Below are 15,351 nucleotides of genomic sequence, written 5' to 3'. Positions count from 1 at the left end.
GCAAGTGCGATTTTTCCAGCCCCCGCCTCTTGAAAAGTAAAACAAAAACAAAAAAACCGGGGGGGGGGGAAGAGGAACGGGGTTGTTCCTCCCCTCCCTTTTTTTATTTTATAATCTCTGTCTGTGGAGCTCCGCAGATACCTATAATTAAAAATAAAAACAGGGTGGGGGAAGGAAAGACACAGTCAGAGGAGGACGCGAGAGGGACTGGAGACCTGAAAAGGAGGACAGGGCTCCTGTATCTTTAAGAGTTGTATTGGACTGGATGGCCTTATAGGCCCCTTCCAACTCTACTATTCTATGATTCTAAGAGGAAATTTTGGGTCTGTTGGTTTATACGTGAAAACTCATTGCCTATGTTAACACGTGGGAAGCTTAAAGTTCTTAAGAGAATTTAAAAAAAAAGTTTTCGAGCTGCTGCCAATGTGAACGGCACGGTTGTAATCCGCACTAAACAGACACAGCAGGAATCAATAGCAGCAGTGAGTGGTGCGTTGTAGAGCCAGGAGATTGCATTTTGGTCACCCATATCTTTCATGTAAAAGGGGGAGCTTGTTAAATGTATTTCCCTCTGTCAATAACTTGACTTAATTTCCTTTTTTGTTTATTTGTCTCTCTGTGTTTGCATTTCATTTAGACAATTAATAACCTACCATTTTAAAAAAGGAACCTGGAAGAGCCTCCTACAGACCCCTCTACATCAATCTACCTCTATGGTGGCACTGAGCACTGCCGCTCTAGCCACCCGCTTCTCTCACCTCTCCCGGAAGTCGCGAATGCACGTGACGGAAACGGAAAGCCTCTGGAACGATGGCGGCTGAAGGGGACGTCGAGCTGGAGTTGGAAGCGGAGCCAAATGGCTCGGCTGGCGGCGGGGACGGCGCCGGGGGACGGCCGGCCGAGAAGCCACGGAAGCACGACAGCGGCGCGGCTGACCTCGAGCGCGTCACGGACTACGCGGAGGAGAAGGAGATCCAGAGCTCCAACCTGGAAACGGTGAGGGCGCATGCGCCGGGTCGCGGCCGGCGGGCAGTCCGGGGAGGGGGCGGTTGCCATGGCCACCCCCAAGCGACCCGCGGAGCGGCGGCGGACGCATGCGCGCCCCTCTGCCCGGCAGGTGGACCGGGCCCCAGCCGCCCCCAGGCTGGGCTGCTGCGTGGGTCTGGCTTGGATTGTGCGGCGGCCCTGGTTCCAATGCCCGCCTGGGGCAGCTGGTCCCAGCCGAGCCCAACTTCCTGGAGGAAGGGCAGGATATGAGGGCAGTTAATCTCATGTAAAGCCAGGTTGGAAACCGCTGCGACACTGGTAGCAGCAGGTTGGTGGGAGCTTCTCATTAAGTCAACGGTTTGCTTTCAGGCTCAGTTTTATATCCTGGTGTCAGCCTTTAACTCCTAAGCAAACTAGGCCCTGGCCATCTTCACACTATGAGCTTGTCCAGGCCTTGAGGTCAGAGGTTCTAAACTTCTTTAGAGCTCTCCTGGAAAAAAGGGTCCCAGAGCAGCTTACATTAAGTTAACAGAGGCAAGACGGCTGTGGCCTTCCCTACCTGTGAGCCGCCAAACTCCTTTCCTTATTATTCTTAGAAAAGTATTGGACTCATTTTTTTATTCTGGAAGACACCTAATAATAAATTTATTTCTTGCCCGCCTCTCCCTTTGGATCAAGGCGGGGAACAACATTAGTACAACAAATCAACACATGTTAAAAATTCTTGATTTCACATTCATCTGGGTAGGCCTGCCGGAAAAGGCTAGTCTTTAAAGCTGTCTTAAATTCAGAGAGAGAGTTAATTTTACGAATCTCCTACGGCAGGCCATTCCACAATCTGGGGGCGACAAAAGAAAAGGTCCTCTGGGTAACAGTTGTCAGTTGTTTTGATTTGATATTGCTGTTTTTAAAGTATCTTTTAATGTTGCTATGTTTTATTTCTTTTAAAAAATTGTGTTTTACTATACTGTATTTTGTAAAGCTGTTCTGGAAATTAGGATACGTAAACTGAATAAATTATGAGTTGACATCCCACACGCCCTGCTTTAGATGTGAATGTGGTTACCTCATCACATCTTATTTGGCTCTCATTTCATCATAGGCTGATCACCTGGTTCAGCCCCTGCCCCTTGCTTTCTTGTACTCTGTGTTGCCCAAGCCCAAAGCCAGCAGCAGTGCATCATAGATCAGCCACAAAACATACCAGACACAAAAAGATTGTTTCACTGCCCAGTGGGAACTTGCCCACTTCCTCTGCATAATTTTTTTCCCAGAGTTTACGTCTTAAAGCCCTCCTGATGAAGTTCTTCATGCTGTGGCCAAACACATTCTTTCCAGCCCTTGTGAGGTACAACCTGTCCCTTGCCAGCAGTCCGTCTTCCAAGTAGCACAGCCTGTGGTCCCAGAATCCGAAACTGTCACGTTGGCACCACCTTTGCAGCCAGTCGTTCATCCGGAGTATTTTTCTTTCCCTTTCTAGTCCTCTTCCAAGAACTTGGATGATGGATGAGAAAACTATCTGGACCCCAAAGGGGTTTCCTTCGCAAAGTTTCAAAGTCTGACGTGATTTCTTCGTAGCTCCACTTGGCAGTATCATTTGTTCCCACATGGATGAGAAGAAAATGATTTATTTATTTACTTATTACATTTCTATACTGCCCAATAGCTGAAGCTCTCTGGGCAGTTCACAAAAATTAAAACCATACTAAATCAACCAACATGTTAAAAGCACAATTACAAAATACAGTATAAAAAGCACAACCAAGTGATATGTGTCAGTGGGCTTTATGAGCTTTGGCAACTCTTCAGTCATGTCTTGAATCTGTCTTCCAGGGAGGCAGCATACCTTGCGAGTCCATGGGTCTTCGCAACATACTTGGGTTTCAATCCCATGCAGGAGGGAGTCTCCCACAACAGCTACTCTTCTCTTGTTGTAGGCCTTAGTATTGTTGCCTCTGCTGAAATGACCTGCCTCTTGCTCACTGCTGCAAAGGGGTCCCCTCTTAATTTTTCCTCTGCAGACTATCCTCCAGCCTCATCCTCCAGTACCTGAAAGTGGTTACATAGCTCTACTAGTTCCACTGGTGCAGAGTGTCTTCGAGTTCTTCTGCTCCTAACTGTCACCTTTTTCCAGGGAGCTTCCTCTTCATTGGCTTTCCTCACCTCAGCATATTCCACTTCTGCTTCAACTTGCTGTTGTTCTTCCACATCCTGTGGTTCTCTCTCCTGTTGAAGTTCCACCATTCTGTCTTCTTTGTCTTCTCTTATTCCTTGGAGGGTGGACACTTGTCACTCAAGTACACTCACTTTTTCTTCCAATAGTACAACTAGCTTGCACTTGTTGCACGTGTATAGACAAGTATTCAATAAAACTCTGTTCTTATGCTCTGCTTTCTTTTTCAGTAACCAGAGGAATAGATACGTTAATTTGTTGCAGCAAAATCAACACTGTTGTGGCATCTTAAAGACTAAAAGTCTACTTCAACTACATGAAATCTTACTGTTTAGACTGCATTTCATTTTTGTTGCTATTTGACTCCATATTTTCTTTATACCCATGTGTATGGGTAATACCTGCCCATAAGAATAACACTTCATGTATCTGATGAAGTGCGCTAGGGATTGGCAACGGGTGATCCTTCAGGCGATATTTGACTGCACCCATCCTCACCATTGACCAGGGCTGATGGGAGTTGCAGTCCAACAAAACATAGCTACAATCAATCTGTTAATGCTTGTAGTGCTACAAGACTCTAGTTTTGATGAGAAACTAAGTTAACGTTTGTGTACTGCCCAGAGAGCTTTGGCTATTGGGCGGTATAGAAATGCAATAAAATAAAGCTTTTTGGAAGTTCAAGTATGTAAAGGCTATCAGAACACCCTTACCTGTGTTTGCGTTTGGATTATTCAGAGAACATTTCCTTTCACTTTCTCTTGTATAGGCTATGTCAGTAATAGGAGACCGAAGATCCAGAGAGCAAAAAGCGAAACAGGAGCGGTAAGCACTTGTTCTAATCTCCTGCTATCAGAGCAGCTTTGTCCATTGCCTCTTTGAGGAGCTGCCTCTCTACAAGAACCACGTAAGTTGGTAGCCTCAAGGTGTAAACATCATTTAGTGTTGATGTTTAGGGCTGATACCAAGCTTAAGAGGTTGAATAGCATACCAAAGTGGAATGCTGTTTACATACTAAACTATTGAATCATAGAATAGTAGAGTTGGAAGGGGCCTAAAAGGCCATCGAGTCCAACCCCTGCTCAATGCAGGAATCCACCCTAAAGCATCCCTGACAGATTGTTGTCCAGCTGTCTCTTGAATGCCTCTAGTGTGTGAGAGCCCACAACCTCCCTAGGTAGCTGATTCCACCGTCGCACTGCTCTAACAGTCAGGAAGTTTTTCCTGATGTCCAGCCGGAATCTGGCTTCCTTTAACTTGAGCCCGTTATTCCGTGTCCTGCACTCTGGGATGGTCGAGAAGAGATCCTGGCCCTCCTCTGTGTGACAACCTTTTAAGTATTTGAAGAGTGCTATCATGTCTCCCCTCAATCTTCTCTTCTCCAGGCTAAACATGCCCAGTTCTTTCAGTCTCTCTTCATAGGGCTTTGTTTCCAGACCCCTGATCATCCTGGTTGCCCTCCTCTGAACACACTCCAGCTTGTCTGTGTGATTACCCTTAAGGAAGAGCTTGCATGTTTGATATTTAAGTGTCAGCTTGGCATTAAATCACTCTGCTTTCTGCATCTATTTGTTGCTCTCCTGGCAGAAGGCTTGCTTTGCAGAACCTGAAATTAATGGGTATTACAATGTCATACCCCATACCTGTCCCTTGCTTGTGGAAAGCTAGAACTGTGCCATTACTTGTAGTTCCTATTCTGCAGGCAAAAATGTTGCCCAAAAGTCTATTGTGTTTTGGCAGGGGAAAAAGTGGCAGCAAGGACTGCATTATAGACTAGAGCTGGTTAGGGAGTCCTGAATCTTCTCTCCTTCCTTCTGTTTTAGGGAAAAAGAACTGGCCAAAGTCACCATCAAGAAGGAGGATTTGGAGTTAATTGTGAGTATAATACAGTGATGATGATAGCTTGGGCTGATCTTGACTTTGACAAAGTCACCATAGAGCAGCTCCAGGTACTCTCAACTTGGCTCTTCTTGGGTAAAGATTCACTTCTGCTTCTTGCTTTTCCCTACAGATGAATGAGATGGAGATATCCAGGGCAGCGGCAGAGCGCAGCTTGCGTGAACACATGGGGAATGTAGTTGAGGCACTGATAACCCTCACCAACTGAGAGCCATCTACTGTATATATTTCTATGGACAAAGGGAAGAAACAGCTTTGCATTGGTCTTCTTTGCACAGATTGTGTGCTGCACCCCACATTTTAAAATTATTGGAATAAATTTGCCATTCTTGAGCTTACTGTTGATGTGGCTTATATGATTGACTGAGCTAGATCTTTCTCCCTCAGCTGACTGAAGGACTGGTGGTGATAACTTGGGGCACCATTTTCCTCCAGGCATCCTCCACTTTCTACATCTGCACTCTTTTGTTGCAGAATCATAGCAACCAGTTTTCAAGATAAGAATAAAAAAGAGCCAGGGGAAAAATCAAACCTACTCCCAACAGAAGAGTCTGAGCTGCAACACACTGAACAACTCCTTTGAACCCAGAGTTTTCAGCGTCAGCAGAAATATATTTCTCAGAAAGCATGATCTTTTTCTCTTCTGCCCCTGCCAGCCAACTCAAGTTCTCCCATCTCTCTTGATCATCACCCACAGACATGCATTCTTTCACAAACATCCCATCCATCCTCCCTTCTCATATACACACATACAGATCCATCTTGCTACAACAAGGACTTTGGGTATACATCAGATATGTCTCAGCCCTCATTTATCACAGCACCACCTTGATAGGAAATACATTTAATACAGATTTAAATCTGCTTCTCTTCTACCCCAAACCCCCTTAACAACAGTGCCTCTATAAAGATCAGGGGATCTTTATGGCCAGGCAAAATTAAAAACACAACCATAGAGAGGGAGAAGATGTACTCCAAGGGATAACAGAGAACCTGCTGTGCCAGTACCAACGCCCTAGACACAAGGGTAAGGTGACCAGGCAGATGAGGCTTCCACCACAAGCATAAAGAATAAGTAGTCCAGGCATATGGCAGAATTCTGTTGTCCCAAGCCACAGTACAGGGCAACCTGGTCAAGAAAGTGCCCTTCATGACTCTCCCACTCAGGTAGCCTTCCGCTTCTTGGCAGAGGGTCTCTCAAAGACATCCCGCACGCCAGCTGCCTTCTGCTTGAAGAACTTGGTATTCTGTGCGCTTTCCTGGCCCCAGGCAGAGTCAAAAGAGGTTGTGTCCTGGTCCACTAAGTGTGTGTACTTCGTTCGTCCAGAGCGCCCAAAGTTCTTCACCTGGATAGAAAGAGAACATAATGCATGGGGAACTTTGAGCAGGGGCCTCTACTGGAAGCCTACTTGGAGGCCACAGGGAACAGCAGCCCCCCCTCCCATGTACCTGCATGACTTTAGGTAAAATTGTCTTGTTGAAGTGATCCTCTAGAGTTGGGGCACTGAAGTCCCTCTTGTACACATCCTCATCTTCATCCTGGAGAAAGAAGCACACAGCTGAGGCCAGAATTTGCAGACTCCCCACCCCAGCTGCAGAGGAGGAGTTAAGCCAGAAAGGAGCAGGGGCAGTCCCAGGAGAGGACTAAGAGGTCCACCCGCCCCAGAACTCCAGTCTGGCCACCGGCCTTGCGTTTCGTTCTTCCTGCATTTCCATTCCAGGGGCAAGAAGTTCAGGTTGGTCACTCACCATGAAGAAGGCTCCTCTGTGGTAGTATTTCTGAAGGAACTTGTATTTGCCCTTCACAGCCTTGTTAGTAATGACCTTGCCGTTGGCTCGGAGCTCAGCACGGCGTTCCTCCTCAGTTAGATTCCGCACCCGCTCAATCTCTGCCTTCTCCTTCTCTAGCCTGTATGGAGTAAAAATGTCCATTACAGCAAGATATCCTCTTTGCCCTAAACACACTATTTTGCACAGGAGTTCGCCTTGGGCCAAGTTGCATATAAATAGACCAGGTGAATCATGGCTATATGGACGAATTAAGGATTTCTCTTTGGACTTAAGCCACATTACTTACTTGAAGGGGCAGTTCAGATGTAACGCTAAACCACGCATGAGCTACAAACAAGCAAGGACAATAAACCTAATTGATCCTGGCTTGTTTGTGTCAACCAAGGGGCTGGGGAGCTTGTGGCTCTCCAGATGTTGCTGCACTGGCTCACATCGTCACTTCCCATTGCGAGTCCAGCAACATCTGAAGGGCCACAGGCTCCCCAACCCTGGCTCAAACTAACCAGAGTTTGGCTGCAACGACACTCTGATCAGCTCAAAATTTAAAGCAGAAGCTTTCAGTCTCCTTCGGCACATGTCAGGGAGTGGGAGCATGCAAGCGCAAGACTTGATGTGGCTCATTCTCATAATACTAAACCATGGCCTAGACCAGCCTGAAAACCGAGGTTCCTAGAGTTTTCCTAATTTAAGGGCTGATTTTGGCATAGAAACTGCCTTGTTAGCCCTGATGGATAACCTATGCTAAGAGAAGAACAGCTGGGCCTTCAATAGCATTGATCATGGAATCATTACAAATAGAGTCTCTAATTTGAGTCTTGGGGCACTGTGCTTCAGTGACTCCAGTGCTTCCTGCAGGACTGATTCCAGAAGGTGTGGTGCTGCAGTACTATTGCTCAATCCTGTGGCATTTATGCTATGGGGTCCCATTCCTAGTGCCATCCTGTGAAGCTGCTGAGCGAGGTATTGTGATGATCTGGAGTGCAGTGTTATCAATATGCTGATGGCACTCAGCTCTGCTTCTCCTTTACATCTAAGTAAGGTGAGGTAGTGGACCTGCTAAATCAGTATCTGACATCAGTAAACTGAACCTAAATCCAAATGAATCAGAGATGCTTCATCTGCCCAGAGTGGTCAAGTTCAATGGGGTTCTGGATGGGGTTGTGCTTCACCTAATGGAAGTGCTTCTCTTAAAAGCCCTGCATGGCTTCAGACCTGGGAACCCAACAATCACCTGCCCCCACACTCTCATCGTCTTCAGGGCCCCTCCACGGAGGGAGGGAGGGCTTTCTTGGTTATGCAATGCATATTCCAGGGAGGCTCCTCTGCTGCCAACACCAGTGTCCTGTTGTTACCAGACAAAACTGGTTTTTTTCACCCAGCTTTTGATGTTTTTAATATTTTAATCTTTGGTGGAATTCTAACCTGCTTGTACTCTGCTGTTTACTTCTATCCTTTGATTTCACAGGAGTTTTTAAGCATGGTTTTGTAAGCCACCCTAGAAATGTTTTTACACTGAAAGGAAGAGGTGCATTCATAAAACAAAAGTACTCATTTTATGCTCTGGTACTTTGAAATAGGTTATTTAAGGGAACACAATATAATCCACCAGCTCTGCTTTCTCCTTCACTCTCACTTACGCCTCTCGCTCCTCACGGTCCCGCTTGATGCGTTTCAACTCCCGCACTTTCCAAGCCTCGTATTCTTCCTCATCGTTCTCATCATCGGTGTCCAGAGCATCAAGGGCTGCCAAGGAGCGCCTGTTCTCCTCCAGCTCTTTCTTTGCTTCTTCTTCCACGATCTATAGTATGTTAGTGGACAGTGAATTTCCTAAAGTGCTCCAACTTCCTTCTTGACCCTCAAACACACACTTCTTTCCCAATACCTTAAGGGTGTATTTGCGCCTCTCCTCAGCCATCCGTTTGGCCTCCTGCTCCAGCTCCTTCTGCTTCAATGCCTCTGCCTCCCTCTCCTGGACTGTGACTCTGTCCTTCCTGCAACAGACATTTGTGGTGAGCTCTGAACAGTCTCCAAGTTCACTTTTCTCTTGAAAGTCACTTGCTTATCAAGAACCACTGCTTTTCCCTGCCTTGTACCTGAAAGTGGACTTACATTCACATGCTGCCAAAATACAGAAACAAGCAAACCCTGCTGGGTCAAGCTCTCTGCCACCCCCAATTACGCACCTCCAGTTCTTCAAAGATTGGCCCTCCCCGCCTCCCCCAACACTGATGGCACTTGCTTGCGGATGAAGACAGGTTTAAGACGTGGCTCGGTCTCATCCTCGCTATCTGTATACTCCTCATACTCCGACTCAGATTCAGACTCCTCCCCGGAACGGCCCTCGTCTTCCACTTCCATCACTTCCATCTCCTCATTCTTACGCTCCTGAGCACGCTGGCGCATCATGCTACGGCGACGCTCAATTTCCTATCAAGAAATAGATGAAAGGAAACCAAGTGGTTGCCTCAGGAAGGGGCATTTAATATATACAGAAAAAAATATGTATTTTTAAATGACATTGGGGCTGTTTACAATCAAAACTCCCAAAACAATAGCAGCAAGGCAGTAACTACAATGGAAATATTAAAATACAAAAATTAAAATTAAAATTAAGGACCATCTTAAGAATCAGATTACAAATTAAATGTCTGGAGGAAAAAGGTGGCCTTATTCTGGTGTCTAAATGCATACAATGAAGCACATTTCACAGATGTGGGGGTACTACAAGTCTAAGTCAAGTTTATTGTACTTAGCAACCAGCCATCATACAGCTTCACATAGATGTGTCACATTCCTTCCTTCCTTCCTTTGGCCTTTGTGAGCAAGAGCAGGACCAGCACAAGAAATTTAGCCGTTCTAAAAGTTACATATTTGTTACAGAATAAGCTCTCTCCCTGCTAGCCACCTGTCACACTGTTGTGGGCGGTGGCACCCAGATAAGAGCCTAAAAGACTATCTTAGCAATTGTGCAAGACTATGGGAGAGAAGGCGCTGCTTTAGGTAGAGGAGGGGGGAGAACATTCATCCTTTACTAGCCACCTGGCCCTGCCACTTATTCAGGGATAGGTTCCAGGCTCAATTCCAGCTCAAGCACCTCCATGTAGCACAGGGAAAAAACGCCTGAGACCCTAGACAGCTGATGCCAGTCAAATGAGACAATAATGGACAAGGTGGACAAACAAACAGTCAGATCTTCTGCAAGGAAGCTTCCTATGTTACTAAGATCTCTGTAATTGATCGGCTTGTAATTGTCAACATCCTCCGGGTCCAGGTTAGGCTTCTTCAGGAGTGGTCTGACTACAGCCTCTTTTAATGAGGCCAGCACCACTCCCTCTCTCAGGGAGGCATTTACAACCTCCTGGACCCAGCCAGTGATCCTCTCCTTATTTGATGTAATGAGCCATGAGGGTCACGGGTCAAGCACACAGGTGGTTGACCGGACTATGGCCAAGCACCTTGTCCACATCCTCGGGCCTCATGTCATGCGACTCAATTCAGACTGCAGAGCCCAAAGTGAAGGCTGAGCAATTGTCAAGAGAGTGGGGCTCCTCAGGCCTGCCCATACCTCATCATCAATCTCCTCCTCTTCCTCCTCGCTGGTGTCCTCTCGTTCCACACGCCAAGCCTCTCCTTCCACTTCTGAGTCACTTTCCCCCATCACCTCGGGCTCCACGATCTTTCGGTGCCTTGCCAACCTAGAACAGGGACACTCACGTATCAAGCAAATGAAGTGGCGCATTGTGTGCCCATTTTGCACCATACTATATCATCACAGGCTTTGCACCACAGGTATCCCTTTAGCTGCCCATTCTCCAACCCTACAGAGAGGAATTGCTCGATGCTCAAGTGTGCAACAGGCCAGGACCTCGGCAGGCAGCTGGGCAGGGCTGCTGCGCCTCACCTCTCCTCCACGTCCTCCGTGATGCGGTTCTGCAGGCGCCGCAAGCGGGGGTCGCTGGCCAGCTCTTCTTCCTGCTCCTCCGGTTCCAGGTCCTGCTCCTTGGCCTTCTTGATGAACTGGAACTCCTCGTCCTCCTCGTCCGAGGACTCCATGGGAGCGTAGTCCGGCCTCTTCCCCGAGACATAGCGCTTCACCTTCACCTTCTCCATGGAGATCTCCCCTAGAACAAGACGGCGGGGGGCTGGTCAGGGGCGCCGGGGCGTGTGCAGAGCGAAGGCGGCCGAGACCCTCGCGCGACCCCTCCCTCCCCGGAGCCCGGCCGCGGGGCGCGCGCGCGCGAGCAAGCAAAACCCGCCACCTCCGGGCTCCTCCTCACCCTTCTCATTGCGGACGGGCACGGCCCCCGCCGTGGACTGGATCGGGGGCTGCTTCATGAGGGCGCTGCTGGAGCCCGACATGACCACGACGACGACGACCACCACCACCACCACCTCCTCCTAGCCGGAAGCGCGACTGGAACGGGATAGCGCTGACGTCAACAAACGGCGACTGGTTCCGGCCGGCTTGGCTTCCGCCGCTGGCAGGAAGTGACGGAGGAAAGGGAGGCGGAGCGCCCTCCCTCCGCGCGTCACGGAGCCGGTGGGCGGGGCGACCTCTTGCAAGTCCCGCGAAGCCGCCGCGGCCTTTCTGGCGCTCGGCGATCTGGGCCCGAGGGGGCGCGGGGGAAGGGGGCGCGCTCGTGCCGCCGCCGCCGCTGCAGCCCTGTCCGCGCCAAAGCCCTGCAGCCACGCCCGGTCAGCAGTGCCGCCGCCGCCCTGGTGCTCTGCGGGGGATGAAGCGCCGCTTCCCAAAGTTTTAAAAATAAAATCCAAAAACAATGTTGAATTTCACTTTAAAAAAAATCGTTTCTCATAGCTTTCTTGAAGTAGTTTAATGCTTCAGGATTAAGTTGTCCTACTGTCTCCCAGATATAACCAAAACAAAAACTATTTGTGTGTGGGGGGGGAATCAACAATCCTACATCATTTAAAACATGTTTATGTTTCATTGTCCCATGAAATTATTATTCTGGTAAAACTCATTGGGCTGGCTGATCAAATGGTAGGATTGTTGTTGCTACTGTTAGAAGGTTACATTTTACAAAGTCAAGAAGACACCAAAACATGACAAAAGAGGGCATATCGCAATCATCTCAGCCCACACTATCCTGTTCATTTTTAACATTTTGCTTTTCTTTGAAAACTGCCTTTCTCCAACACTTGTGTAGATATGAGTATGAGAGTGACTGGACTATAGCTTAGGTATTTAGGAGTGGCTTTACTCTTTGAATAACTTTGTTCAATAAAAGTCACATATAAACTCTTCACTAGGAATATACACTAGGAATATACTAGGAATATCTCATCCTCTCTAAAAAGGAATCTGCACAATTAAATCTGCTCAAAACAGTGCCTAACATGATGGAGAGGCACACTGGGTGCACATGCACAATGGTAGATGAGGCAAAGTCATTTCATTGATTCCGCTTCTATTCTGCCCCATAGCTGAAGCTCTCTGGGTGGCTCACTAAAATTAAAAACCGTTAGAAATACATTATGCAAAGTGATAAAAGAAAAAGGAATTACATAAAACCACATAAACCTAACAGACAGAGAAAGAAACAATTTGTTAAACCATTAGCCAAAGATGATCCAAGCTCTAATTTAAAACTCATTGTATGCTGCCAATTGCCTGCGAGACGAGGGCAATTTTAAACTGGTGCCAAAAAGATGACCATAACCAGGGCGGGGGCGGGGGTGGGGGACCACTGAGAAGGCCCTCTCTCTTGCTAAAATTCTGAAATCTGGTTAGTAAGTGGGGGGAGTCCCACGCACCCCCACCAGAAGATCTCAGAGAAAGGGTGGGTGGTTTTTTTTGAGAAGGCTCTTGAAAGCAAGGCCATAAAAATAATTATTCCCCATGTTGCATAAATTATGCCAAATCGAGTGTGCCAAAATCTAATATTGAGACACTCGTGAAAGATCACAGGCAAGGCGTTGGGCACCAAACGTTTATTCTCGAGAATAGGTGATGACCTGGCGCTCACGCAGCAAAGACAGGGTCACACTGTGCTGAGGCAGGACAATAGCTTATATACTTCCATGCAGTGGTCAGAAGGGGAATTGCAGCTGAAGTTGCCATGTGCTTTGGGTCTGCAGCCCCTCCCCTTCTGGTGATGTGGCTAGGGGGCAGACCCAAGGACTTGGCTGGGATTGACTGTTTCATTTGAAACTGACCTATGGTGTTGACTGGGCAGTTAATCAGTGGAGTGGATTCGGCAGGATTAACTCAATCAATATCGTCTGGCAAGAAAGGAGCTTGCACGGAGTAAATGGAGTTTCTACTGAGGGACGTCCAGCTACTCCCTCCCCCCCCCCTCGGCTTATGCGCCCATTCACCTTTTCCAGATGTCCTTGGGTGGGCTCTTGGTGGGGTGTCCTAGAGGGGGTGCATGTGCCTGCGTGTCAGGGGAAAGGGACATTCTAGTTTTTACATTACCCAGAAGAGTTACCTTTCTCAGACCCCAAACTTCAGGATAAGCACACCGGTCCTAGGCAGTAAAGCCAAAAAGAGAATTTGGGGATGCCCACTATTTTCAAGATCGAAGGCGTGGAAAATGTGAGGTCTCTGTCCAAAATGTTATGCAAAACGAAGGTCTCCACGCCTGAGGGGCCGAAGGAGGTGCAAAGGCAGAACAAAGACAACCCCAAAGACAGAACAAATGCCAAGTTAGCACAGGCAGCGCAATTACACTTTAAGGTTACACGGTATTTCCAAACAAAGTGTCAAAAGTTTTTTTTTTTTAAAAAGAAAATAAACAGATAAAGGAAGAGGTCAGAGACCTGAGAGATAAGCTTTGGAAGAAAATGAAGGACAGAGGAAAGGGCAGATCTTTATTTATTTATTTCATTTTTATACTGCCCAATAGCTGAAGCCCTCTGGGCGGTTCACACAAATCTTGTTTCAACAAAGCCCCCACCACTAAAATTCTGGAGGCAGCAATAGCTAAGGGGGTCTTTCAGGAGCCATCAGATCCCCCCAACAAGGAGGCATGGGGTCTCATAAATATAAATGGGTGGAAATGCCCACAAGGGTGCCTCAGTATAGAGCTCACAAAAATGGGCCTATCTGGGGAGACTAGATTGCGATCCAGTGGAGATTTCCCACATAATCGGACGAGATTCATAAAATTAACTCTCTATGTGATTTTAAGGCAGCTTTGAAGACTAGCCTTTTCCGGCAGGCCTACCCAGACAATGTAAAATCAAGAGTTTTTAAAGATGTGTTGATTCCTGTACTAATGTTGTTCCCCGCCTCAATCCAAAGGGAGAGGCGGGTAAGAATTATTATTATTATTATTAAAGTATTTATAAATGGGCCCTGCTGGACACTGGCATTACTTGAAATGGTATAAACTGGGTACCATTCCACAGTGAGTCGGGAGGACAAGCAAAAGGGGTAGGGCGCAAGCAGGTAGAAACCTAGAACAGAGTGTAGTTGGAACTTGTGGGGAAAGCGAGAGAAGGAAAATTTGTTGTAATGCCAATTCTGAATGAGAGTTAAAGCAGACAATAACACAGAATTTGGGTTTAGCCATGAGAAAGAATGGGTGTGTGCTTATATTACATGAAGAAAGAGAAAGGAGGAGACTTTTGTAGGAGGGAGGCTGGCTCTAAAGTTTAATATTATAAAATCAAAGAAGTTAGCAGTAAGGACTAGACAGAACGACTTTCAGAAAATGTGGGGCAAGAATACGGGGGTGGTGCTCATGTTTAGAACTTTCATATAAAAACAATTGACACAAATGGGAAAATATACATGGCATTTAGTACATATGAATGATTTGCTAGTTACCCTAACTAAATACATACAGGAAAGAACGGTATAGACAAGAGCATAGGCACAGTGTTGAAATGACAAAAGAAAGTATGCCAGGGATAAAACGCCAAGAATAGTAGATTGAACCATATAAGAAAGTCCTGAAAAGTCAGGAGTAGCTAAAGGGCCAAGCAGAAATATGGGATCACTTAAGACCAGAAGAACCCGGTATAAGCATGTTTGCTTTTGTAAAATAATAGTTTGAAGTAAAAAGGTAAAGTAATGTTGAAGAAAGGCAGTTAAATATAGTGCAGATTATCAAAGTGTGGATGAACTCTTGGAGCGAAGAGGAGTAAAAACAATAGGGGTAGAGTCAAAGAAATTAAAGTTTTTACAGAGTGAGCATTAAAATATAGGAAGGCAGTTTAAGAAAGAGGTTAAAAAGGAAGGAAGTGCTTACCTACAGGGTTTTGGCTTAACATTCAGCATTAATAACTTTGGGGTTAGTATTAATAAACTCAGACTTCCATTCTCCCTAATAAGGTCTGCACAATTTGGTAAGCTTTAAATCTACTAAAAGCAGTGCATAACTTCCTCAAAATGTCAAGGATGCTTTTGCACAAAACCCTTTGAAGCTCTTATCTAGAAATTTGCCAGCCTTGATACACAAGGCAAAAACATCCCTGCTGTTTTAGTCCAGTTCTGTCATTAAATAAGAAAGTATCGGTATTTCACCTATATA

General features: G+C 46.7%; 2 protein-coding genes across 2 annotated transcripts; one reads left to right on the top strand and one right to left on the bottom strand.

The window, feature by feature from the left end:
• Nucleotides 1-781: 781 nt before the first annotated feature.
• On the top strand, nucleotides 782-5,397 carry HYPK (huntingtin interacting protein K). The gene is made up of 4 exons (XM_063142419.1): nucleotides 782-996; nucleotides 3,930-3,985; nucleotides 4,984-5,035; nucleotides 5,172-5,397. The coding sequence occupies exons 1-4, from the start codon at nucleotides 811-813 to the stop codon at nucleotides 5,265-5,267; spliced, it is 390 nt and encodes a 129-aa protein (XP_062998489.1). The 5' UTR covers nucleotides 782-810; the 3' UTR covers nucleotides 5,268-5,397.
• Nucleotides 5,398-5,887: 490 nt separating this feature from the next.
• MFAP1 (microfibril associated protein 1) lies at nucleotides 5,888-11,265 on the bottom strand. The gene is made up of 9 exons (XM_063142152.1): nucleotides 11,128-11,265; nucleotides 10,752-10,971; nucleotides 10,416-10,545; nucleotides 9,086-9,277; nucleotides 8,733-8,837; nucleotides 8,488-8,648; nucleotides 6,809-6,968; nucleotides 6,509-6,598; nucleotides 5,888-6,405 (listed from the first exon to the last, which is right to left on the bottom strand). The coding sequence occupies exons 1-9, from the start codon at nucleotides 11,207-11,209 to the stop codon at nucleotides 6,223-6,225; spliced, it is 1,323 nt and encodes a 440-aa protein (XP_062998222.1). The 5' UTR covers nucleotides 11,210-11,265; the 3' UTR covers nucleotides 5,888-6,222.
• Nucleotides 11,266-15,351: the final 4,086 nt, after the last annotated feature.

Source organism: Elgaria multicarinata, chromosome 16, assembly GCF_023053635.1.
Source record: "Elgaria multicarinata webbii isolate HBS135686 ecotype San Diego chromosome 16, rElgMul1.1.pri, whole genome shotgun sequence".
Classification (NCBI taxonomy): domain Eukaryota; kingdom Metazoa; phylum Chordata; class Lepidosauria; order Squamata; family Anguidae; genus Elgaria; species Elgaria multicarinata.
The sequence above is the reverse complement of the archived record's forward strand: the minus strand, read 5'-3'. Positions and strand labels throughout refer to the sequence as shown.

What these genes read in the sequence shown, in the direction of transcription:
- HYPK (XM_063142419.1), top strand. Translation starts at nt 811, where the DNA reads ATGGCGGCTGAAGGGGACGTCGAGCTGGAGTTGGAAGCGGAGCCAAAT. An exon ending in CAAAAAGCGAAACAGGAGCG is followed by an intron (nt 3,986 to 4,983) that starts GTAAGCACTTGT and finishes CTTCTGTTTTAG; the next exon opens with GGAAAAAGAACTGGCCAAAG. An exon ending in AGGAGGATTTGGAGTTAATT is followed by an intron (nt 5,036 to 5,171) that starts GTGAGTATAATA and finishes TTTTCCCTACAG; the next exon opens with ATGAATGAGATGGAGATATC.
- MFAP1 (XM_063142152.1), bottom strand. Translation starts at nt 11,209, where the DNA reads ATGTCGGGCTCCAGCAGCGCCCTCATGAAGCAGCCCCCGATCCAGTCC. An exon ending in GCCCGTCCGCAATGAGAAGG is followed by an intron (nt 10,972 to 11,127) that starts GTGAGGAGGAGC and finishes GTCTTGTTCTAG; the next exon opens with GGGAGATCTCCATGGAGAAG. An exon ending in TTTTACCTAAAGTCATGCAG is followed by an intron (nt 6,406 to 6,508) that starts GTACATGGGAGG and finishes CTTTCTATCCAG; the next exon opens with GTGAAGAACTTTGGGCGCTC.